The 27,061-nt window shown below is 36.1% G+C and overlaps 1 protein-coding gene across 1 annotated transcript in view; it reads right to left on the minus strand.

Moving 5' to 3' along the window:
• The window catches only part of Jak2 (Janus kinase 2), a 102,531-nt gene that overhangs the window by 43,345 nt on the left and 32,125 nt on the right, over positions 1-27,061 (minus strand). Inside the window, exons 4-7 of the mRNA XM_045153281.1 lie at positions 19,906-20,023; positions 16,985-17,130; positions 7,115-7,436; positions 5,955-6,074 (exon numbers count right to left, since the gene is read on the minus strand). Coding sequence (XP_045009216.1) covers positions 5,955-6,074; positions 7,115-7,436; positions 16,985-17,130; positions 19,906-20,023 — 706 coding nt within the window. The remainder of the gene's footprint in view (positions 1-5,954; positions 6,075-7,114; positions 7,437-16,984; positions 17,131-19,905; positions 20,024-27,061) is intronic.

Genomic DNA, 27,061 nt, shown 5'->3' on the forward strand with positions numbered 1-27,061 from the left:
GCAAGATAGATGGATGTTTTGGCCATTATAATGTGAAACCACTTCTTTCTTTACAGTATTTGACCAAATTTATGTGTCTGTGACATTTGTACATACATGTGATATCTGTATTTCTTATCATAAGCCTGTTTAGTTTTATTCTCAGTAGGACATTTTGGACTGTACAGTGTTTATATGATCTGAACTCCTTATACATAAGAAGGTGTGTATATTAATCCAATTATGGACTTAAATATTTTAAAAATACAAATACCCTTATTTGCTGCAAAGACCAGTGTGTAGGACCTTTGCTTTTTAGCAATATTTTTAAGTACTCCATTTTAATGCCAGAGAGTAAGTCTTTGGTAACACAAACTGGTCAGTAATAGGCGATGCAGGTATGTTCAGGTTAAGCCAACAATGTTTTGCATTTTTATGCTTCTTTTTTGTCAACACTAATGAATTCAACATTGCCTGAATGTCTGAATACTGAAACATGTCCCTGTTTAAAAGTATGTAACTGAAAAAGAAATAAAAAATAAAGGTAGTTTTTAAAAAAAAAATTTGCAGCTTTCCTGCTCTAACAGGGACGCTTACTACTGCACAGTTATCTGAAAGCACTATAACTAGTAGAGAAACAAAACAAAACAAACACACAAAACAAATGGTAGCCAAGAGTATGAAAATTCCTTGGGTTTTCACCATAGTACAGATAGATCTCAAAACTGATTGTTACCCTACTCTCAGATGCACTTGCAAGACACCAGTTAGCCTGGACAATTGACTCTGCTGGGTGCACAAAATGAGGGGAAGGGAAATGTGCTTTAGAGCAACTGGAAATATGACTGGATGGCAGGCTGCAAAACTCAGGTGGTCAGCATGGGTCCTGATATACAAAGAAATGAAGCTTGTAAAGTGAATGAAGCTCTAAAACTGAAAATTGAGTCTTAAGTGGCCAGGCCCTAAGCCAGCATATAGCACAAGCCTAAAGAGTGCTGTTGCATGAGCAGTGCTAGAGACCTAAGCCTTCTAGAAAAGGGTATTTGCTAAGAAGACCCCCAAATTAGACTAAAAGAGATACTTATTCCATCACCAAGTAAAAATACAAACAATGTGAAAAACCAAGGCCTCCAAAAGTACCCTTAAAAACTGAACACAAAGATACTGAGAAATTTGAGGTATTGAGCAAAAAATTCAAAAGCATAGTTTTAAAAATGATCAATGATCCGGTGTGGTGATGCACGCCTTTAATCCCAGCACTCAGGAGGCAAAGGTAGGAGGATTGCCATGAGTTCGAGGCCACCCTGAGACTACAGAGTAAATTCCAGGTCAACTTAAGCTAGAGTGAAACCTTACCTCAAAATAATAATAATAATAATGATAATAAAATAAAATGCCTTATCAGTTAACCAATACTATGACCTCAGAAGGTTATGTAACTTCTCCTTATTGCAAGTTTCAAATTAAATTCAAACACTATCTCATAGTGAAGTTCTTCAGCTATCATAAGGTGTACACAATAGTATTATTAAACTTTCCCAGAGATGCTTATTATAGATTTACATGTTTGATAACAATTAACTATTCTTTCATCCATCCATGAAATACTTATCAAGTCCTTCCTAAGCTAGGCCCTGGAGCACTATGCAAAGTACACAAGGTAAAAGCATCCATGAAAATACCATTCACACTGTCAAGAAACTCACAGTAAACACATTTTAATCTAAGAATATTACAGTAGGCAGAAAAACAAGTTAAAAATCAGTAATAATTTGGTAATTCTGAAAAGGGTAGACATAAAAGCTATATATATTTAAGATAAATTAATAAATAAGATGAATATAATATTTAGCCAGGAGGTTAAAAAGCACCTAAATTAATAAGAAAGAAGCTAGTAATTATTTGAAGATCAGATAGAGTAGATTCTAGACAAAATTAGGAAAGATAAAAAAGACTATGCTGGGGTTCCTAATTTCTTAAAACTAACACTAATATTCACAAAAGGATAGACTTTTTCCTGATATAATGATTTTAGTACACTACTCTCATATTTAGGTTAAGTCCCCAAACCAAAACAAAAAAATCTCAATTAAAATACATCATAGATCTATTCCATCCAACAGATGCAGAATACAGTCTTCTCAGAAGTCCATGAATCTTTTCTAAAACAGAGCACATTCTAAACCACAAATCACATCTTAACAAGTACAAAAGAATGAAAATAATTTCTTGTATTTTAACAGCTCATAGTACAATAAAGGTAGAAATCAATAGCAAGAAACTATAAAAAAATTACATAAGTATATGGAGACTGAATAATATAGTCTTGAATCAACAGTGGATCATTAAAGAAATTAGAAATAATTTTTTAATCCTAGAATGAAATGAAAATATAGCATAACTTCTGGGATATAGCTCAGGCAGTTCTAAGAGGAAAGTTTATAGCTATGAACATACATTAAAAATCAGAAAGATCTCAAGCCGGGCATGGTGGCACACGCCTAATTTAATCCCAGCACTCCAGAAGCAGAGGTAGGAGGATTGCTATGAGTTCAAGGCCACCCTGAGACTACATAGTGAATTCCAGGTCAGCCTGGGCTAGAGTGAGACCCTACCTTGAAAAAGTTTTAAAAAATCAGAAAGATCTCAAATAAATAGCCTGATATAGCTCAAGATCTAAGAAAAGTGAAAATAATTCAAACCCAAAAGTAGTTGGTGATAAGAAATAATAAAATCAAAGCATTGTCATTTCTAAGCATTTTCCAATAGAATTGTTAAGATCATGTCATTTTTCCTTAGGGATTTAGTCCCTTAGGGGACTAAAAAGCAGTAACAAGCAATCAAAGTGTTGGTTTAAAAAAAAAAATTAACGAAATTGATTAACTCCTAGTCAAACTAACCAAGGAAGAGAGGGAGGCAGGGAGGAAGGGAGAAAGGAAGGGAAGAAAGAAGAATACAAATTAATAGAATTAGAGGTGAAAAGGAACTGTTGCGACAAATTCCAATGAAATCCAGAGAATTATTAGGGAACATTTTCAGAAATTATACTCCAAAAAACTGGAAAATCAAGAAGAAAAAGACACATGTTTAAACAAATGTGCCACATGTGATGGTTAATCTTTATTTTTTCAATGTATCAAGTTCTAGAACCACCTAGGAAATGAATCTCTGTGCGCATTTGTAAGGAAGTTCCTAGATTAGGTTAACTGAGTTGGGAAGAATCACCTTAACTGTGGGCTTGCAGCATTCCATGGGCCGAGGTCCCAGAAGAGCAAGCTGAGCACTAGCATTCATTGTTTTCTGCTTCCTAACTGTGGCTACAATGTGACCAGACATTTGCCATCATCCCTTCTGTGCCATGATAGATGTTAAATGGAAATAAACCCTCCCTCAAGTTTCTTCTATTAGGTATTCTGACACAACAACAAAGAGCTAACTAATGCAATCTACAAAAATTTTATCAAGACAAGCCCAACCTCTTAAACAGATCCATAATAACCTACAATATTGACATACCAAAAATAAGCCTTCCAACAAAGAAAAGCCCAAGACTATCAACCCTTCAAAGAAGAGCTAATATCAACACTCCTCAAACTATTTTATAAATACAAAGGTAGGAACACTACCAGTACTCATTTTATGAAGCCATCATTATCAAAACTGGGTCTAGATACAAAAAAGACAGAAAGAAAAACAATAACCCAACTTCTCTGGTGAACACAGACAAAAAGTTCTCAGTAAAATATGTGCAAACTAAATTCAAAACCACATTAAGGATATCATACTTCACAATCAAGTTGCTTTCATTGTAGGGATGCAAGGTTGCTTTAATACAAATCAGTAAGTGTAATAATCTAATCACAAAAATAGACATAATCACTCAACATAGTGAAGAAGGACTTTGGTAAAGTGCAAATCTTTCAAGATAAAGTCCCCGAAGAAGCTAGGAATAAAAGGAACAAATTTCAACATAAAGAAGGCTATATATACAAAACCTATAATCAACATTATATTCCATAGGGAAAAGCTGAGAGCATTTCCTGTAAGAAATGAAATGAAACAAGGGTGCTCACTTAATTTAATAGAGTGCTCAATGTCTTAGCCACAGCAGTAAGACAATGGTTAGGAATAAAAGGGATTTAAACAGGAAAGGAAGGAATCCCTAAGGGAAAATGACATGATCTTAACAATTCTATTGGAAAATGCTTAGAAATGACAATGCTTTCAGCAACGTGACAAGATATAAAGTCAACATATAAAAATCAGTAGCTTTTCTATATTCTGATAATGAGCTTGTTAAGAAAGAAACCAGGGGAAAATCCCATTCATGATACAGTATCAAAAATATCTAGCAAGGGTTACACAGATTTCTCAGTGGCTAAAGCACTTGTCTGCAAAGTCTACTGACTGAAACTCAATACCCCAGATTACCCAGATGTACAAAGTGGCACATGCAACTGGAGTTCCTATGCAGCAACTGGAGGCCCAGGCATGCCATTCTCTCTCTCCCCTCTCCCTCTCTCCCTGGGGCATGGTGACACATGCCTTTAATCCCAGCACTCAGGAGGACAAGGTATGAGTTACAAGCCAGACTAAGACTACATAGTGAATTCCAGATCAGTCTGGGCTAGTAAAACCCTACCTCAAAAAACAAAACAAAAGAAAACAAAACCTAGCAATAAGCCTAAGAAATGAGCTGACTTCTATGATGAAAACTTTAAGACACTGAAGAAACTTAAGACAACACTTGAAGATGGAAAGACCTTCTATGCATATGGACTGACAGAATTAACATTATGGACAGGGTTATATTACCAAAAGTGATCCACAAATTCAATGCCATCCCTATCAAAATTCCTATGGCATTGTTCACAGAATAGAACAAAAAATCATAAAATCCAAATGGAATCACAAAGGATTCCAAATAGCCAAAAAAAAATACTTGGGAAAAAGAGTATTGCAACACTGATCAAATTATATTTTAGAGTCACAGCAACGAAGACACACACAAAAAACAGGTATGCATACCAATGTACAGAACCCACAAATACACCCATACAACTACATAATTTATTTTTTGTCAAAGATGTCAAAAACATACTTTGGAAAAAGACAGCATCTTCATAAAATGTGGTAGGGAAAACAAGATTACTATAAGAAGCAAAATACGGCAAGACTCAGAAATATTTTCTCTCATAAGTGGAAGTCACATAGATTTAAAATCAGAGTGTGTGTGTTTATGCACATATCATGCAGCTGAAAAGAGAATCATAGAGGCAAGAAAGGAATTTTAGGGTAGTGGGTAAATGAAAGGGTACTACAATAGACATGATATGAAAAAAGAAGGGGAAAGTATCTGGAAAAGAAAGGGAATCAGCCAGAGAGGTGCAGGGGCTTTGAGAGAATGCAGTGGGAGAATTAATTAGAACAAAATATAATGACATACATATATGAAATGCCATAATAAAACCCATTAATCTGTATTCTAGCTTAAAATATTACTATAAAATTTTTATGAGAATCAATTATGACTCATAGTTTAAGTAAAGCTGAACTGGCATACGTGTTATACAAATCCCATATAATGCTGTTTTAATTTTTTCCTGTTAATTGGGCTTGATTTACACTATGCACATCCCTATTAATTAAAAATATTTTAGTCAAGAATGAACATTACAACAGGTAGTTAACACAAATCAAGTACTGGTGAAAGAAGGCAGCAGTAATTATGCTTTGTTATTGTAAAAATGAGTGAAGATACATAGTAGTATTAAAATGCTGTGGGAAGATACTGTTGGTACTAATACAAAAGACTATATGCAATTTTAAAAGTTTACTTATGAGTGTTTATTTTTTGAGCTACATTAATAATTACAACAAAAATTTCTAAGTATGTTTGGTATTATGGCTGAAATCCTTACTTCTTACAACTATAAAATAAAACTACTACTTAGTCATAATAAATACAAACTTACCAAAACTTTACCATCTTGTTTATGGATAGTTACAATTCTACTTTCATTTGAGCATTCCTGGTTTGCTTGCTTAATACTGACATCAATAATATCAGGAAAATCACAATATAACTGCAAATCCTGCAATTAAGAGCATCTAAAGTTAAAAAGTTATGATACCATTTTAAATTAAGAGTTACAAAGGTGAGAATGGTCCTTTAAGATTTCTTAAAACAAAAAGATAATGACATTCTGCCTATCTTCCTCTCTCTTAAATAAATAAAATTTTTAAAAAGGTGGGGGCCAGAGAGATGGCGTAACAGTTAACGTGCTTGCCTACAAAACCTAAGGACCCAGTTTTAAAACCCCAGTACCCACATAAGCCAGATGCACAAGGTGGTGCATGTGTCTGGAGCTCATCTGCAGTGGCTAGAGGCACAGTGTGCTCATTTTCTCTCTATCATCTCTCTCTTTCTCTCTCTCTCAAATAAATGAATAAGCATTTTTTTTAAAAAGATGTTGATAACAATTAAGCATTAAGTGTAATTCCTTCAAACGCTAAGACTATACATACATATCTCACTTTGACTTTGAAATAGAGCATTAAAAGATGCCAGAACCTACAGTATGTTATACAACTCTTCAACCTAACTAACATTAAAAAGAATGATTGCAGAAAATTAGAACTACCAAAGATAGTAATAAAAATTATACTACTAAATTTCTGAACCAATATATAATAGATATGAACAAATTTAAAGCTTGCAATACAAATCTTAAAAGCTAAATTAGTTATACATCATAAAATCAATTAAAATTAAACTTTTCCATTTAATTAGTTTTATTATCATGCCTTAATATGAATAATAGTGAAATAAAAAAGGAAGTCAAATAACTTAAAAGTCACATAAAATTCAACCTTTTTCTGAAACAATGAGAAAGTATTGTTTGGGCATAAAATTAAATAAACTGAAAACAACTAAGGACAGTGAGATAAGACCTATATATATAACCTTAATGATGTCACATGGTTAAAACTTCCACTTGTATCAGTGGGAGAAGTACAAAATCATATTTCCACATTTTTTACTTTTTAAACTTTTTATTGACAGTTTTCATATATGAATATTTCTATCACCATTTTACTTAACAAAGAACAAGAATATATCATTGAGGATTACCTGTGCTGTCAGTGTCTCACTTTCTTTATGTTTCCCTCTTGACCACTGAATTCCACCGTTTCCAGTTATTATAATGGTTGCAAAAATCTCCTCACCTGAAGGAGCTCTTCCAGATTCTTTTACTTCAAATTGCTCTGTGTAGAAGGCAGACTGAAGAGTTTCCAGATTTATAAGATACTTAAGTTTCAAGTTTCTGGCAGTGGCTTTACATTGACTGAACTGCTGAATAAATCTGCGAAATCTGTACCTTATTCGCTTTCTTGTCAAAATATGATAGTCTTGGATCTTTGCTCGGACACATTTTGGTAAGAATGTCTTGTAGCTAGAGATGAGCACACATGGAAAAACAAAACAAAAGATGGAGATAAAGCTCAAACAAATTGAAAGATTTGTATCCTTTTTCACAACAGGTTATGGTCTACAAGACAGTTAAGAAATCTGTCATAACTACCATCCACAGAGGAGAACCTTAAATTTTCATTGAATATATATATATGTCAATTCTTTTAATTTACATATAGTTTAGAATAGCACTTGTTAGTTTTCTTCCCCTAGTGAAATGTTCTGTCTATAAAATAATGAACACTAAATCTCATAATTACCTAAAATCTCCAAGATGATTGATATTTTTGTCATTTATGGCTGTGATACAATTATTTTTAATAATTCAATGCTCCAAAATTCCTCTTAATTCCAGAAATTGCTGTATTTGGTTGAATTATGGTTTATATTGTAAGCATACCTTTTTATTTTTTTCAAAAAAATATTAAGGCCTAGAGAGATGGTTTAGCAGTTAAGGCATTTGCCTGGTAAACCAAAGGACCTTGGTTAGATTCCCCAGGACACACATAAGCCAGAAGCACAAGGTGGCACATGCATCTGGAGTTTGTTTGAAGTGGCTGGAGGCCCTAGTGTGCCTCTCTCTCTCTCTCTCTCTCTCTCTCTCTTTCTCTGTCTGCCTCTTTCCCTCTCTCACTCTCTATCAAATAAATAAAAAATTATTGATGTATTTGATGGGAGGTGGTAGATAGAGAAAATGGGCATCCCAGGACCTCCAACCATTGCAAACATATTCCAGATGCATGTGCCACCTTGTGCATCTAGCTTTATGTGGGTTACTGGGGAATCAAACCTGGGTCCTTTGGCTTTGTTGACAAATACCTTAACCACTAAGCCATCTCTCTAGATCATACTTTAATCTACATTGTTCAGTTAAGCTAGCATCACCAACTCCTAATAACTCCATTTTGGTCAAAACAATTCCTTTTGGAAATGTTCTGATAATTCTATACTTCCTTTTTTTTTTTTTTTTTAATGGTTTTCCAAGGTAGGATCTTGCTCTAGCTCAGAGGTGACTTGGAATTCACTATGTAGTCTCAGGGTGGCCTTGAACTCATAGCGATCTTCTTACCTCTGCCTCCCAAGTGCTGGGATTAAAGGTGTGCACCACCACACCCAGCTATACTTCCATTTTTAAGTGAAAAAGCCTCAAGAATGAAGATAATTCATTTCTCTCCTTCTTACAAAGTTTTATTAATTTAGTGCAACTATATAAAAATCCCATGCCTTTCTATATGCTAATCTGTCTCATATTATCCAATCCCCTAAAAAGTTAGCTCTCACTACAGTTTTCCTCTTAAATATCATCAAATCAAGGAAACTTATCTGGTCCTTGTCTCACAACTTAGTTAGGAGCCCATGCCTTCGCTCTCACAGTATGTGAGCACTGCTCCAGGTTATCACTTATTGTTACCATTCTGGGCCTGTTTACCACCAGTGGTATTCTAGAGATGGCTTTCACTAGGTACCTCTTATTTAAGAAAGTTTTAGCTGATTGCTAAGCAGTCAATCCAAAGTACATAATTTTATAATTAAATTTTATGTTATAGCTAGTAAACACTCAAATCATACCTTTTTAATGTTTTTAAATTTTGTTTTCCATTTTTCTACACCTATGTCTTTGAAGATACTGACTTACATGTGAATAGTGAAGAGTTACCATTGATCCTAATTCTGAATTAAGAGCCAGCATAGTCTGAGTACATTGAGTATTTATACTTGGATATCAGCAAAGTTATAAACGAATTTAAAGAAATCAGAATGTTTTATTTAGTTTTTTACGGATCTGGTTGTTAGCAGCATTATCACTGAATATACCCTTCTCTATATATAAAGCTCCTGGAGGAACTTTGAGTTTTAAAATCAAATAACCAAAGCTTCTAGAGGAAGCAGTTTACAGGGCAACTGGGTTGTGGTTTCTAGTAGGCTCATCACTGCAATCATTTTTTGGGGGGGCTAGGGGGGTTCCAGGTAGGGTCTCACTCTAGCTCAAGCTGGCCTGGAATTCATTATGTAGTCTCAGGGTGGCCTGGAATTCACAGCAATCCTCCTACTTCTGCCTCCTGAATGCTGGACCATGGCCAGCACTTTTTTTTTTTTTCCCCCGAGGTAGGGTCTCACTCTAGGCCCAGGCTGATCTGGAATTCACTGTCATATCAGAGTAACCTTGAACTCATGGTGATCTTCCTACCTCTGCCTCCTGAGTGCTGGGATCAAAGGCGTGCACCACCACAACCGCATGCAATCACTTTTATGGTATCTCTGTTTAAATGATATTCCCAAACTCCATAGCTATTTCAAGCCTTCAATTTCCTCAAAGTGACAAGCCTTTCTTCCATCTCAAACCTCAGCAACATTATTCCTCACATTTTTCTCAACAAATGTCTTAACCCCCTCATTAGGTGGAAGAAAATACTTTCTACATAGGAATCTTTTAATATGTCTGCTACTAAATCTACACACATCTGTGCTAATTTTCTTCTCCTTTCTACTAATGTAATGAAGAGGTATATAGCTACCACCTAAAGCTGTTCCTTTAACATGTATTTATCCAAACTCTCTCCATTCCTCTAATACAAACTCACTTAGTCTCACTCTGTATTTATTTCTCTTCTACCCACACATTAAAAAAAAAAAAAACTAACAACTGTCCCATCTAAAACACAAAAATCTCTTGATTCTACATCTCCCTCCAGATAAAGCATAATTTGGCCTTTTGTGAGAGTTTATGCAGTAATTTCCATTTTCTTACTTTTCATTATTTATTCAACTCAGTCCTAAGTGTTTTTTATTTAATCATTGCAAAAGAAAAGTCTTTTACTAGAGCCCATGCTGCTAACACCACATCTTCTTGTACCCTCGACCTGCAACTTCTCAGCAGCACTCAACATGGCTGACCATTTTTTCCTTACAACTCTCTTCTTAGATTTTATTCACATTTCTGGTTAGTACTTCCCAATCCTCCTTTTTGGGTTTATTGTCCTTTATATCCTATGATTAAATGTTGTAATTCTTCAAGATTTAACCATAATCTCTCTGCTTATTCATAATCTTCTTTTTGGATACTCTACTCCCTTATTTCTATCTCTCACCCACATTGCTAAGCTCCAGGCCCATCTATATAAGTTAAGTCAATGAGTTACATTTAATGTTGATGTCTCACAAGTTCTTCAAGGGGCTGAAGAGATGGCTCAGTGATTAAGAGCTAAGCATGAGGGCCTGAGGGGGCCCTGAGACTGAGTTCAACTTTCCAGCAGCCATTTAAACAACTGCATATGGATGTGCATGCCTCTAACCCCAGTTCTACGGGGAGCAGAAACTGCAGAATCATTGGAGCTTGTGAAAAAAAAAAAAAATCTTAAGATTTGGAACTACTGGCAACTCTTTTTCAAGGAAACATGAAGGTAAGTGATGGATAAAGATACCTGATGTTCTCCTCTGGTCCCTGCACATTCACGGGATACAACATTGCAACATGTATGTATGCCACATACAAACACCCCACAACCACACATACACCACCAATTATACATCCAACTACAATCATGAGTTCCCTAACACCCTCCCCACAAAGACCCTCTTTCAGCACTCCCCAAGTGAGAAGAGGTGAAGGATACTGTAGCCCCTATACTTCTGCGTCAACTCCTCCCTCAACTCCACTACTAAATTATCACCATATCCCTTGATTTTACCCACCATTCTGATTTCTCTGTCATTTAATTATCTGTTCATGAGCTTCATATAATGAATAGTGTACATTTTTTACATCTATATTATTATACTTAGCTTGATAACTGAACATCCACTTATACATATATACATTCATTCTTTTTTGTTAGGTAGTATTGCATTGTGTGATTTATCTCAAATTTTAAATTCATTTTATTGGTAGAAATTTGGATTGTTTTAGGAATGGAGTTATTTATGCCTAGTGACAGTTTTAGTATACTAACAATTTCCCCTTTGTTCAATAATTTATGAAAATTCAAGCTGTCCAATATATCCACCATGCCTTAATTTTGTTATTCTAAAAAGGTTTGTTGATTCTGTTGATTGTCTATTGATAGCTTACTGGATTTTATTTCAATACCCTGAGAAGTAAAGATATTAAACTTTTTGCATATATGTATTATTCATTTTGATAGCCCATACAAATTTTCTGTGCAAGTCTCTTTTATATTTTTTACTAACTTGCTTATTTTTTATTATTCATTTATTAATATGATCAAAATACACACACACATATGGTATGAAAAGACCATCAGGAGATCTATTTCTTCCAATATATTAGTAAAACTGAAAAAAGGGATGCAAAATTTTGTAGACATGCTTATATTCTGGTTTAGTATATGGGTTGAGAGAATTAAGAGACATGAAATTAGAAAGTATTCATTGGGTAGGTATGCTAGTATGTGCCAGAAATTCTAGCACTCAGGAGGTATTCAGAAGGACCAGGAGTTCATTCATGTCTACATAATGAGTTTTGATGCCAGCCTGGGCTACATGAAACCTTGTCGCACAAAGCCAAATAATAATAAAAATAAATTTTCATTGGGTTTATGACATTAAACAATGTAGGGAAAAAATGATTTCTAACCTCATATAAACCACAATCAGGGACAAAGAGAAGACTCAGTTCATAAAGCACTTGCCAGAGTTTATCTTAGCCCTCTCATAAATACTAGGTGAGCATTGTAGCTCTCTGTAATCCCATTGCTCAGGAGGCAGAAGTAGAGGATCCCTAGGACAAGCTGGCTAGCTAGATTAGCTGAATCAGTGACAAGTTCTGGGCTTAAGTGAGAAGTCCTTTCTCAGTAAATAAAAAGCAAATGAGGGGCTGGAGAGATGGCTTAGTGGTTAAGTGCTTGCCTGTGAAGCTTCAGGCCCCTAGCTCAAGGCTTAATTCCCCAGGACCCACATAAGCCAGATGTACATTCCCCCCCTCTCTCTTTCAAATAAATAAATAAACAAAAATATTTAAGAAATTAAATAAAAGCAAATAAGGAAGACAATTGTTGATAACTTCTGACCTCCACGTCCACATGTGTGCGCGCACACACACAGACATACACATGCATGTACAACTACAAACACATGTGTCCACATGTACACACACATGCATTCACCACAGAGAGAGAGAAAGTGAAAGAGAGAAAACACTGTACACAGGGATACTGTGTCAAGATTTTGGTAAGATCATATTTTCAGCCCAGGGAGATGGCTCAGTGGTTAAAGGTGTTTGCATACAAAGCCTGATGACCTGACTTTGATTCCCCAATAAAGCCAGAAGCATAAAATGGTGCAAGCATGTGGAGTTCATTTATAGTAGCAAGAGGCCCTGGTAAACCCATTCTCTCAATGTTTATCTCTCTCTCTCTCAAATAAATGAATATTTTTCTTAAAAAGATCATATTGCTAGAGAGATGGCTTAGTGGTTAAAGCACTTTCCTACAAAGCCAGAGGACCCAGGTTTGATTCCCCAGTACCCTGTAAAGGCAGATGCACAAGGTGGCACATATGTCCAGAGTTTGTTTGTAGTGGCTAGAGGCCTTGGCACTCCTATTTTCTATCTGCCTCTGCCTCTCTCTCTCTCTCTCTCTCTCTCTCAAGTAAATATTTTTTTAATTTAAAAAAAAATCATACTCTCAAAAGCAGGATTTATACTTAACATGTTCACCTTCAATGGTTCCAAGTTTCTGTTTAACTGTGTTCCCTTCAATTATTTAGGTTTCTACCAACAACTAAAATACTCTTTCTTCAACTGTGTTCTTCTATGACCTGGCATACAGCAAATACGCAATATATGGTTGTTGAGTAAATGAACAAATGAATAAATAAAGTAATATTTAAGGAGTATTTGCCTGTATGTTAATAAAGCTCAAGTCTTTTGTGGAAAACAGAAATATTTTGGTTTTTCTTTGGACTTAAACATAAAGATTCCCAAGTAAGTTTCTGAAATCAGACTTTATAGCCTACTCCCCAGTGTTACAGCCTAACAAGGTATCTGGAAATAAAGCCACAAATGCTTAAAAACTGTAGTAGTTTGAGAATATTTTCTATGGCCTCCGTAGACTCAGGTGTTTTTGATTAAACTTCCCACTTGAGACCCTAGCAGGAAGATCCCTGCTACAGGTGGTGGGGGAGTATCACTGTGCAGATCTTGTTATCCAGTCCTAAGATGTGTTTGGGGGCCAATCTGAATTCTAGACCAAAGGTGTGGAAAGAGCCGTTTGAGATCTGGTGGTTCGTGCTTGCTGCTTGCTGGTGGTGCTGACTCATGGGTGATTTCCCTCCACTTGCATCTATGAAAGGAAGCCAGCTTCTTCTGCCATTAATGGAACTTCCTCTGGATCTGAAAGCTTGAAATAAATCCTTTCCTCTCATAAACTATGCCTAGTTGGATATTCATCTCATCAACGAGGAGCTGATTACAACAGAATTTGGTACCAGAAGGGTAGGATGTTGCTATGATGAATCTGATAATGTGGGTTTTGGTCTTTTGGAACTAGTGTACTGGAGAAATACAACTTGGAACTGCAAGAGCCTTAGAGAGCAGTAAGACAAACCTAACAGACTATTCTGGAGACAGTTTGAAAATGCTAAACAAAGAGAGAATTATGTTGGCTTATGAACTTTCAAAGGTGAAGACAGGAGAGAACATGGTTGGAATTGGGATACTGGCATAAAGGTTGGCTGTCCTCTGCTGTCCATGCCCAGAGAGTTTGATCAAGGTTAAATTTAAAAGTAATGGACTATTATATGTGGCAGAAGGTATAGAACTGAATGGTATATAATTTAAAGTATGAAAAATTCAAACAAGTTTAAAGTTACTAACAGAGAGACTGATTTTAGGTTGCTAAAGCTGTTATTGTTAAACAGATTACCCCAATTAAGGGTGGGCCAACTGCTTTACATAAAATAATAGCAAAGATATCTGAGAGTGAAGTCCACTCAGGAAAGGTTGAATGAATAGGAATGCAAACTATTTTAAAAGGAGATGACTTGAATGGAAGAAACCTACTCTGCAAGTTGATGATTCTTTTCTCCTTGGGTTAACAAATTAGCTGCATGAAATTTTGGAAGCATGAAAAATGTATGGAAATGGACCATGAAGTACACAAGGTTCCAGAAGCCACTGCTGAGATGTGGCATTGTGAAATAGGGAAAAGTCCCCATACTGAAGACTAAACAGGCCATTGAAAGATAGACCGTGGTTTGCAGTGGAGACCCAAAATTGTTTTGGATTAAGCAGGACTGTGCAAAGGCTACTATGGAGCGCTGTTGGCTCAGGATGAAAAATTTCCCCTGGCTACTCAGCCCACCTGGCAGGGCAGAAACAGAAATCCCAGAGACTGTCAGTCACTGGTTAAGAATGTCATACTGGAACTGTATATGTTAATGTTTACCTGATGGTTACTGATGCTGCATGTGTCCAGTCTCTCCTTGTTATGTGTTATTTCAATGGAAATGTTTACTCTGTGCCATTATGTGTTGGAAGTATATAGCTTGTTTTGAATTTACAAGAGTTAAAGTTCAGAGACAGTCTTGAATCTCACATGAGACTTGGGACTTTGGAACAGTCTTAAAATTGGTAAAACTTATAGGACTTTTAAATTTGGACTGAATATAATTTGCAGTGTGATATGGTCATGGGTCTGTGAGGACCAGAGGCAGAATGCAGCAGTTTTAATGTGACAACTTGTATGGGCCCACAGACTCAGAAATTATTGATTAGACTTCCTACTTGAGCCCCTAGCAGGCAGATCCCTACTGGGGGGGAGGGGTTTGAGGGAGGGTGGATCTGAATTCCAGCCCAAGGATGTAGACAGCAATTTGAAGTCTGGTTCATGCTTGTGGCTTGCTGGTGGTGCTAGCTGTTGGTGACTTCTCTCTGCTTGTATCTGTGAAAGGGAGCCAACTTATTCTGCCATTGATAAAACTTTCCCTGGATCTGTAAGCGTGAAGTTAATCCTTTCCCCCCATAAACTGAGTCTGGTTTGATGTTCAACTCAGCAATGAGAAGCTGACTACAACAGAACCAAGGATCTGATCTTCTACACATGGGGTATATAACTGTTTTGAAGGTACTCAGCAAAAGAGTGACTGAAGTCACTTTTGGGAGGTCAATTTCAAAATAAAAGGGGAGAGAGCAATCACATTCATATTCTTTTTTTTTTTTTTTTTTTTTTTTTGGTTTTTCGAGGTAAGGTCTCACTCTAGCCCAGGCTGACCTGGAATTCACTATGGAGTCTCAGGTGGCCTCAAACGCATGGCAATCCTACTACTTCTGCCTCCTGAGTTCTGGGATTAAAGGCGTGTGCCACCATGCCTGGCAAATTCATATTCTTAACCTTTTCATTTAGTAAGTATACAATGTGTGAAATATATAATATTAAACCTCTGAACTAAGAAAATAAAAACATTCTGATCTAGCTATGTGTATGTTTGCTAGCTGAATTTCATAGCTGATAAAGTTAGTATGTAAGAGTATATTTTTAAAAAAATTTTATTTGTCAGATTACCAAAACCCAATATGCAGATGATATGGGAGAATGGTAAGTTTGGATCACTTGTATAAAAACTCTCTGAAGCATGTACAAAATTCCATAGTAGTGGCTTCCCCTTAGATTTATTGAATCTAGATCTCTTGGGTTATAGCCTAGGAATTATCAAATTTAACATGCACTTCAGGAGATTATAATGCAAGTGAAATATGAATATAATTAGAAAAATATTAACCAAGATTAATTACACAATTTGAGAATCTACTCTAAAAAATTGTCCCTTCAGGAATTCTTTTCATTCTTCTGAACTTAACTATCCTTGTTGGAATAAGTGAATGAAATACCAGATACTAGATAGCTATTATTTTCTGCAGTGTTATAACTCTTTCACTAATTTCTCCACGCTGATTATGTTTATTTGCAAGAAAAGAGTTTACTCCTACAATTTTTATTATAAAATCTAATGTGAGGGCAAACAGAAGTGTAAGTAAATTATGTAAAAACTTTAAAATACAAAATGTTTCTCCTTAAAAAAATTTTTTTTTATTTGAGAAAGACAGAGTGTACTGGTATCCCAGGGCCTCTTGCCAAGGAAAATCAACTTCAGAGGCATGTGCCCAATTGTGTGTCTGCCTTTACATGGGTGCTGGGGAATCAAACTCAGGGTTAGCAGGACTTACAAACTAGCTTTAATCACTAAGCCATATCCCCAGTCCAAATGCTTCCTTTTCTTCTGCAGTTTTTCTTTCTACTTGAGGTATTAATCTTAAATTTGCCATTCGATATAGTAGAAATAAGAAACTAAATTTTATTTCACTATTGTGAATTTTACTTCTATATTATGCAATGTCAATTTTAAATGCAAACATAAGAATATTTAATTTGTGTGTGAAAAAGAATCATTAAGCTAAATGTTCTTTTATAAAATTGATTTAGTATTATAACATTTAATGTGAATATAGTTTTGCATACAGAATTAAACTCTTAATTATTTGATCTTATTGTATGGACATACAGAAAAAGTTACCTGATAGAGTTATAGATAGCCAGTGGTGTTTGATCCTTTTCTTTGGCTATTCTCATCATATCTAATACTGCCATCCCAAGACATTCCTCCTGTGTTTCATGAGTCACAGGTACTTTTATCCATCCATGCACAAAATCATGCCGCCACTGAAGGAAATAAAAATTCAGAAGAAAATATTTCATCTTGTGTTTCAGCAGCATATTTAATTTATGATTGTGCTTTAGCCTATAATAAGATTTCTAAAACTTGTATACTTAAAGGCATAAATCAATTTCTTCTGTGCCTATTTCATTGTATATATTTTCCAGTTTTATCTTCAGAACATGAAAATCCCTAATTTAAAATAGATTTTAATTAAATGTGTACTGAGTTTGATTTATGATAAAGGCATTACATTGAGTTTGTCTTGGATACAGAAGAAACATAAGATGGGATCTCGGCCATAAAAAGGACTAAAATGTACCTTGGAATCTAAACATAAAAACAAATAATTATAATACTAGATATTCATAGAAAGTGCTACTTTAGAAACTTAGAGACAATTAAAATTGTACCCAATTGGGATAATTAAGGGAGGTTTAATGAAAGATTTAAAACTTCTGTAGTTTTTACAAATGAAGACCTTTTTGGTCAACACAAAACATAGCAAGGATATGGAAGAAATAAAATTTTTTTTTTAAAAAAGGGCATGCCCAGAGATATAAAATAGTTTGGCTAGTCAGGCTGCAGGTACTGTTGAAAGACTTGATTCTAGAAGCAATGGCAACTGTTTCCTAAAGTATCTGTCTCACTACGTCTTTTCCACCAGCACAACAATAGTAGATGTACAGGAAGAAAATAAACTCTTTAAGGCTGCTATGTAGCTCAGATATATGACAATAAGGATCTAATACAGGAAACATTAGACACTAAATCTAAAAAATGTAACTTGATTAAGTCTGTTATTAAAATTATAGAAATTAAAAGGCAGAAGTTCAAAGATTTTGACCTGATTGTTTTAAGAATATGGATAAAATCAGATAGAACACACAATAGGAAACAGAAAAGAAGGCCAATAATATAAATACAGTAAGTAACACCAATTTACCTGAAAGAAAAGACAAGAGTCATGTTACCCCAAAACCAAAGTTTAACCAAGGTTTCAAACTAGGTAAATTTTATGTATGTATCTGTCTTCTTTTGATGTGATACTTTATCTTATGAAATAAAAGTTTTATAGAAACTTTTTGTTTGTTTTTGTGAGATAAGGTCTCATGTAGGTCAGGCTGGCTTCTGATCCTTCCTCCACCTTGAAAGCAGTGAAATTATCAGTGTACACCACCTGGTTTAAGTTTTACAGGATATTTTAAAAATAATAATTTGATTATGAAAGTGGGGGGGAGGGAGGGTATTACCATGGGATATTTTTTATAATCATGGAAAATGTTAATAAAAACTGAGAAAAAATAATAATAATAATAATTTGAGCTGGGCGTGGTGGCGCATGCCTTTAATCCCAGCACTCGGGAGGCAGAGGTAGGAGGACTGCTGTGAGTTCAAGGCCACCCTGAGACTCCATAGTGAATTCCAGGTCAGCCGGGGCTAGAGTGAGACCCTACCTCAAAAAACCAAAATAATAATAATAATAATAATTATTATTATTATTATTATTATTATTATTATTTAGCTGATCAATTCATAATAGCTAAGAGCTAGAATCAACCCAGATATCCATCATTAAACAAATGGATAACCAAGATGTGGTATATCTACATGATGGAATTCTACACAGCAGTAAGGAAAAATGACACAATGAAATTTGAAGAAAAATGGTTGAACCTGGAACAGATCATTCTCAATGAACTCACCCAATCACAGAAAGATAATCATCACATAGTCATCTTCCGCTCCTAACCTGAATCTGCCCGAGATGCTGACATACCTAATAAGCATCCTGAGGACCGAACAGTAGGGTGGGTGGAGTAGGAGGGGTTGGTAAGGGTGGGGGAAATAAAACTGGACCCAAATGGCAATGGTACCATAAAATTCTATATCCTAAAAGACAAACTAAATGGTCAAACCTCCATCAGGTCCTTAGAGGGAAACCTGAATCACAAGGCCCTGGGAAGATGAAGATGGAGACTGACCTTAATCTTCCCCTATTTCTTACGCTCGCTCTCACGCTCTGTCTCTCTTGCTCTCCCTCTTCTCTCTCTTTCATATTATCTATTTTTTTTTCCTTCTTTTCTTTGGCACTGACCTGTAACTCCCAGTACCAGCATGTGGCTAACATCTACAGTGAGCTGTTGATCAGAGAGACCTACAAGGTTTCCCAAAAAATGATAGATTTCTGTCAGAGTACTTGATGACCCACCAAAGATTAGTGGTAAGACTGTACTGCTGAAGTCACCATATGCTGTTGGTATGGAACATGGAGTGACCTGGCTAAAGAGTCAGTCCCCAGACAGTTTAGCTTGTCTAGTGCCAGAAGGTGCTACATGAGCAACTAGGGGAAAATGACCAACATCTGTCTAAGCAACTCATGGTCTAAGCGACTCAGCAGCAAACAAGCTGACATGATGCTCTCCCCCAAGTGCAATAGTGGTGCACAGCCATGGTGGGAAACCAACTGCTCTTGATTTGGCTAACTGATCTGCTCAGTGGAATGGATCCCAAAGCTGGAGCTGGGAAACAAGTCAAAACCATATCCAAACATGAGCCCACTCACCATTACAAGCTCCCACCAATTGTGGGCTATAAGAGGGCCTATACCTATTAAGTTCTCTCTAAAATTATAATGGTTATCCCATTTATCTTGTGCTATATTTTTTCTGGGCAAGTTAGAATTTTCCCACATAAAGTTTATTCTGGTTAAGAAATATGATACACATGAAGATATTTACAATTTAATGCACTTATGACTATGATTAATGTAACTATACCTGAGCAAAAAGGTAAGACATGACAGAGTCATCCAGAAGTGGAGTTTCAGACCCACGAGATATTCCATATCGATAAGTTCTGTTGCTGCCACTGCAATACCAGTGAGGAAAGTAAAATCTGGAAGACAAATGAACCATTCTGTTAGTCCCCACAGTTCATAAGTATATTTAACTAGACCCAGCACAGTGAAAAGTATTATTATATCACAAAGCACAGCTAACAGTGTTAAATGTCAGGTGAGGACAAAGAGGTATCTGTAAGAGACTAGAAAAATAATGGAAGTAGGGTGGAAAGATGGCTTAGCAATTAAGGCACTTGCCTGCAAAGTCTGAGGACCCAGATTCTATTCCCTAGTACCAACATAAGCCAGAAGCGCAAGGTAGTACATGCATCTGGAGTTCATCTGCAGTGGCTGGAGGCCCTGACATGCCCATATTCTCATTCTTTCTCTCAAATAAATTAAAAAAAAGATAATGGGGCTGGAGAGATGGCTTAGCAGTTAAGGCGCTTGCCTGTGAAGCCAAAGGACCTATATTTGACTCTCCAGATCCCCGTTAATCAGATGCACAAGGTGACACAAGATGCACAAGGTTGTACATGCGCATAAGATGGAGCATGTGCCTGAAGTTCGATTATAGTAGCTGGAGGTCCTGGCATGGCAATTCATTCCCTCTCTTGCTTCTCACATAAAAAAAAAAAAAAAAGATTGGTTAGTTGGGTTTGCCTCAAAAAATTTTTTTAAAAGTAATGTAAGTAGAAAACACAAAAGAGACAGCAGGGCATAGTGGGTATATCTATAATCCCATCACACAGGAAGTTAAGGCAGGAGGATCATGTGTTTGAGGCCAATCTAGACTACATAGTAAAATGTTGTCTTAAAATACAAAAGTAAGTTATCAATTAACAACAGCAACAAATGAACACAATTAAGTGTAAAATTAACCTGTGAGCTACTTGGGGGCAATACAAAATATAAGGTAGAAGAAATCATAGGAAGCATAGAAGTATAGAAAATAGGAAAAATAAAAAAATAAAAAATAAGTACATTCAGTTTTTAGTAAAAGTTTGGAGATACTTACCATAAAAACCACCATTTATAGTGCTTAATTCAATGTTTTGTAGTAAAGTCTGTGCTGTACAATCACCACAATCTAATTTAACATTTTAACTCTATTACCCACTATCAATTATTCCCAAGGCACCCTTTTTAGCCATTAGTTACAAGTACCACTAAAATATTCATCTATTATACTTATTTTATATTCAGAATAATGGATATAAAATCATATGCCATGTGACCCTTTTGTCTAGTTTCATTCACTTAGTATAATGTATTCAAATTTCATCTACATTATTTATTTTTTAATATTTTATTTTTATTTATTCATTTGAGGGAGAGAGAGGCAGATCGAGAATGGGCACATCAGGGGCTCCAGCTGCTATAAATGAACTTGAGACACATATGCCACTATGTGCATCTGGCTTACATGGGTCCTGGGGAATTGAACCTAGGTTCTTTGGCTTTGCAGGCAAGTGCCTTAACCACTAGGCCATCTCTCCAGCCCACATTCACATTATAATATGCATAAATAATTTAGTCCTTTTCCCTACTGAGTTAATAACCTATTGTATTAATATGCTATATTTTATTTATTTACTCAACACATGAAAGATATTTGAGCTGTTTCCCTTTTTTTGCTAATTTGGTATGAAGTCATATACAATTTTTATGGCTGCATATTTTTACTTTTTCTCAACATATACACTTAGGTAACTATCTTGTCTTTAAATATTTTATTTATTTACTTATTTATGAATAAGAGAAAGAAAGAGGCAGATAGAAAGAGAGAATGGGCATACCAGGGTCTCTAGCCACTGCAAACTCCAGAAACATGTGCAACCTTGTGTATCTGGCTTCACTTGTATACTGGGGAATTGAACCCAGGTCCTTAGGTGTTGCAGGTAATCACCTTAACCATTGAACCATCTCCCCATCCCGTATTTATCTTTTTGAGAAATGGCCAAACTACTTTTTTCAAGTGACTATACCATTTCACATTCTCAATCATAATGTATGTTACCATTAATACAAATCATCTCCAATATTTGATATTGTCTCTTGTTTTTATTTTTTACATCTTCATGGAGTTTGATTTACATTTTTAAAGACTAAGGATGTTAGGCATCTTCTCAAATTCCTATTAATATTTGTATGTCATCTTTGAAGAAATTTTATTTAAGTCTTTTGCCTTGAGAGTAGGTGGATTCTGATATTCAAGGGGCCAAATGCCCCATAGATACAGAGGGACAGCTATACTATGTTTTCATCCTTCATATTGTTCAAGTGTTTCCAGTTTACTCATACTGTCTCATTTTTCTTATTAAAATTATCCTGAATCATTAAGGTTTGTAGCTGCTTTGAATGGAAACTTCTTTACTATATTATATTGCCACTGATTTGTATGCTTATTAGTCACTGGATACTCACTAATTTTGTCTTTTCAATGTTTTTACACAAAAAATTGATCTTCTTGTAATCAATGAAAATCACACATTAGAAATCGGAAAATTCAAACATATCCAACTGCATATTTCTAGACAAGCTGGGGGAAAGAAAAAGAAATTTAAATACTAAAATTTATTAAGACTCTGTCAAGTGATAGGGATGTAGCTCAGTTGGTATAGGGCCTAGCATGCACAAAGCCCTCAGTTCAACCTCCTACATACTATATAAACCTAATATAGTGGTGCATTCCTATAATCCCAGAACTCTCAAGAGATGAAATGAGGAGCATTTAAAGCAATCGTTGGCTAAATAGAGAGTGGTTATACAGCCTGGGAAACATGAGATCATATCTCAAGAAAAACCTGTTAAAGCCTATAAAATGATAGGCTCAACATTAAGTACTACACAAAAATCTTCTCATTAATAAAGAACACACAGAGCCCTGAGTATCCAACTCCAGATCCCCTGACCAGGAGAGTACATGCAAAGAGTGAGAAGGTCAGAGCTCCTGGTTCATTCCCCACCTCCCATATCCCTGATCCCAGCACCTGCTGCTGGCTTAGGGTGCCCTGGACCCCAAATGCATGCTGCAGAAGCAGGGTCTTTTACTCTACCTTTCTGGTTGACCAGCCCCAACTCAAGGTTCCCTTGAGCCAGAGGATGCACAGGCCACTGTGGAATTCCCCAAGATGAAGGGTACATGGGCTATTGTGGGAGCTAGTCTTTTGTTCCTGGCTCCCCAGCTTCCTGGCTCTTGGCTACCCAACCCCCAATTCCCCTGTGCTGAAGAGCACATGCAAGTGGAGTGAAGAGGCCTGAGCTCCCAATTCCCCACCTCCCAATTTCAGAGGTACCCTTGATGAACTTGCAACCTCCACAATCTGCACATCTGCATTTATAACCCCATCCTACTCCAATCTGGTTCACATGTAAAAGATGACACTCACTTAAAATCCTACAACAAATACTTGCTTCCCCATCAAAAAACAAAACAAAACAAAACAGATTTTGTTTCAAGATGATTAGAACACAATGCAAAAAAAAAAGAAAAGAAAAAAAAGAAAAAATCAGAAAACTGAGATTTTCACCAAGGATGCCTAGTCCAACAATAGAAGCCTCCATTGAAAACAACAGAAATTGAATCCCAAAATGAAAAAACAACAAGATATGTGACTCTAATCAAGAGAATTTCTGAACTGGAAGCAAATCATCAAAAAAACCAACAATCACATAAAAAAAAAAAAAATTGAGCAGAGTCATCTCTTAGAGCACACACCTTTTTCACTAGGCTAAACTTAATTGAAGAAAACCAGAGAGGCCTCATAGAGAAATAACTGAATTGAAGTTCAGTCAACAAATAGAGGATCTCAATTAACCATCTTATTAAGCTTAATAAAGACATGATCAAATGTAAGAATGAATTCTAGAAAGCATCAAGAAAATCAGATTTCAACCTAAAATCATACCTCAAAAAAGAGATGGGGGCTGGAGAGATGGCTTAGCGGTTAAGCACTTGCCTGTGAAGCCTAAGGACCCCGGTTTGAGGCTCGATTCCCCAGGACCCACGTTAGCCAGATGCACAAGGGGGCACACACATCTGGAGTTCGTTTGCAGTGCCTGGAGGCCCTGGCACACCCATTCTCTCTCTCTTTCTCTCTATCTGCCTCTTTCTCTCTCTGTCTGTCACTCTCAAATAAATAAAAAATTAAAAAAAGAGATGGAAATGATGTAAAAAGAAAAAAAAAACACATACAACAGAAAACAAAAATCAAATAGAGCTATTGAGGCCCTGCTCCCCAATTCCTGAATTCTCTACTCTAAAGGGTGTGCACAGGAGTGAGTAGGCCAGAGCTCCTGGTTGGTTCATGGTACCTCCCAGTTCCCCATCCAGGTACCCCTGCTGCTGCCTTGAGAGGCCAGGACCCTATGTGTGGTCTGTGGAAGCAGGCCTTTTTCTTTCGTATCCTGATTCAGCCCTGGATACCAAATCCCTATTTCCCTGAGTCAGAGAGTGCAAAGGCCACTGTAGGAGCCTCTTAACACTGGCTCTCCAAATTAATGGCTCCTGGTTCCCCAACACATGATCCCCATGTGCTGAAAAGTACGTGAGTAGGCCAGAGCTTCCAGTTCCCCCAGGTACCTCTGATGTACCTACAATCTCCACAGTCCACACATCTGTGGTTATAACCCCATTGTATGCCAGAATACCAGGCTGGTTCACATTTAAAAAAGAACACCCTCTGAAGATCCCACAAGGACAAGTACTTGCTTCTTCCACAACAGAATAAGCCATTTCCCCAAGATGGGTAGACCACATGCGAAAAAAGCCAACAAAAGTCAGAAAACTGAGATATCTCAAGCAAGAATGCCTAGTCTCACAATGGAAGCCTTTGATAAAATCACAGAGAAATAAACAGAAATCCAACCTCAAAATATAAACACAACAACCAATGAGACCCTGATCAAAAAAATTGCTGAACTGGAATCAAACCATCAAAAAGACCAATAATCATGTCAATGAAATCAAGCAGAATTGTCTCTTGGAGCGTTCAGCTTTTTACAGTAGGCTTAACTTGATTGAAGAAAATGTTAGAACCCTCAAAAGACACATAAATCAATTGAAAGTGAGTCAACAAATGGAAGATCTCAATAAACAATGGATTAAGCTTAATGACAACTTCATAAAATGCAAGAATAAATTCCAGGAAGCATCGAGAAAATCAGAACTCAAACTGAATTTGTACCTCAAAAAAAGAGTTGCAAAAAATGCAAAAAAAAAAACAAAAAACAAACCCCACAACAGAAAACAAAACCAAAAATCAAATAGAGCTAATAAAATCATCTTTAGAACCCCTAACAGAGTTACTCATTTGGAAAACAGAACCTCCGGCCTGGAAGACAAAACAAAAGAAATTGATTGGGAGGCTGAAAACTTTGCTAAGTTCAAAAAAAATTAAGTAAACAGAATATGAGAGAATTGTGGAGCACCCTAAAATGATGAAGGACTGGGTCATAGGCATACTAGAAGAGGAAATCCAAGCCAGAGGCATAGAGAACATATTCAACAAAACTACTGAAGAAAAATTTCCCAATCTCTCAAAAGAGAAGCCCATCCAGATACAAAAAGCCCACAGAACACCAAACAGACAGAACCAAAGAAGAAACTCTCCAAGACACAACATCATTAAAACTCTTCACAATGAAAACAGAGAATGCTAAAAGCAGCAGGAGAAACAACTCACAACATACAAAGGCAATCTCATCAGAATTACTTCAGATTTCTCAGTGGAAACCCTGAAAGCCAGAAGGGCCTGGAATGGAACACTTCAAAGTCTAAAAATCTATGGCTTCCAACCCAAGCTACTCTACCCAGCAAAAGTGTCCCTCATAATAGATGGTGAAAGAAAAACTTTTCATAAAAAAGTCAACTAAATGATTATATAAACACAAAGCCAAACCTACAGAGAATACTTGATGGAATACTCCACATAGAAGAGTCAACCAATATTAACAGCCAAGAAAAAGAACACAATAAACAAAACTAGACCAGGCTCAAAAAGTGCAAAACACAAGAAAGCACCAAACCCCATAAAACATCTCATCATGGCAGGGATTAAATGAAACCTTAAATATAAATGGTCTTAACTCACCCATCAAAAGACACAGGTTACCAGGGTGGATCAAAAAACTGGACCCTTCTCTCTGCTGTCTTCAAGAAACCCACCTTGGCACTAAAGATAGACACCTCTTCAGGATGAAAGGATGGAAAATTATATACCAAGCAAATGGAAATAAGAAGCAGGTGTTGCTATGTTAATATCTGATAAAATAAGACTTCAAACCAAAAGTAATCAAAAAGGACAAACAAGGCCACTTCTTACTCATCAAGGGAATGATCCATCATGAGAACATCACAATCATAAATCTGTATACACCAAACACAAATGCACCACAGTGTATAAAAGAAAACCTACTTGACAACAAAATAGAAATAAACTCCAACACCATCATAGTCAGAGACTTCAATACTCCACTAATATCAATAGGCAAATGATCCAAATAAAAAATCAACAGGGAAATAATAGACCTCAACAACTCCATAGACCAACTAGACCTAATAGACATCTACAGAACTTCCCACCCAAATCTACAGAATACACATTCTTCTCAGCAGTCCATATATTAGGCCATAAAGCATGCCTCCATAAAGTCAGGAAAACTTAAGTAACTTCCTGCATCATATCACACCACAATGCTTTAAAGCTAGAAATTAACAAGAGACACATCAAGAACTCCACCAACTTCTGGAGATGGAACAAAACACTTTTAAACAACGAATGGGTTGTGGAAGAAATCAAAAAAGACATTTTAAAATTCCCAGAATTTAATGACAATGAAACAACAACCTACCCAAACTTATGGGACAAAATGAAGGCAATCCTAAGGGGAAAATTCATAGCACTAAATGCCTTCATAACAAAGACAGAATGATCCCAAATTAATAACCTAACTATCTACCCAAAAGACATTGGAAAAACAAAAAGAACAGAACCATAAGAGCTGGAGACAGAAAGAAATAATCAAGATCAGAGCAGAAATAAATGAACTGAAAACTAAGAAAACAATTTTTAAAATCAGTAAAAATGGGC

Source organism: Jaculus jaculus, chromosome 1 (genome assembly GCF_020740685.1).
Source record: "Jaculus jaculus isolate mJacJac1 chromosome 1, mJacJac1.mat.Y.cur, whole genome shotgun sequence".
Taxonomy (NCBI): domain Eukaryota; kingdom Metazoa; phylum Chordata; class Mammalia; order Rodentia; family Dipodidae; genus Jaculus; species Jaculus jaculus.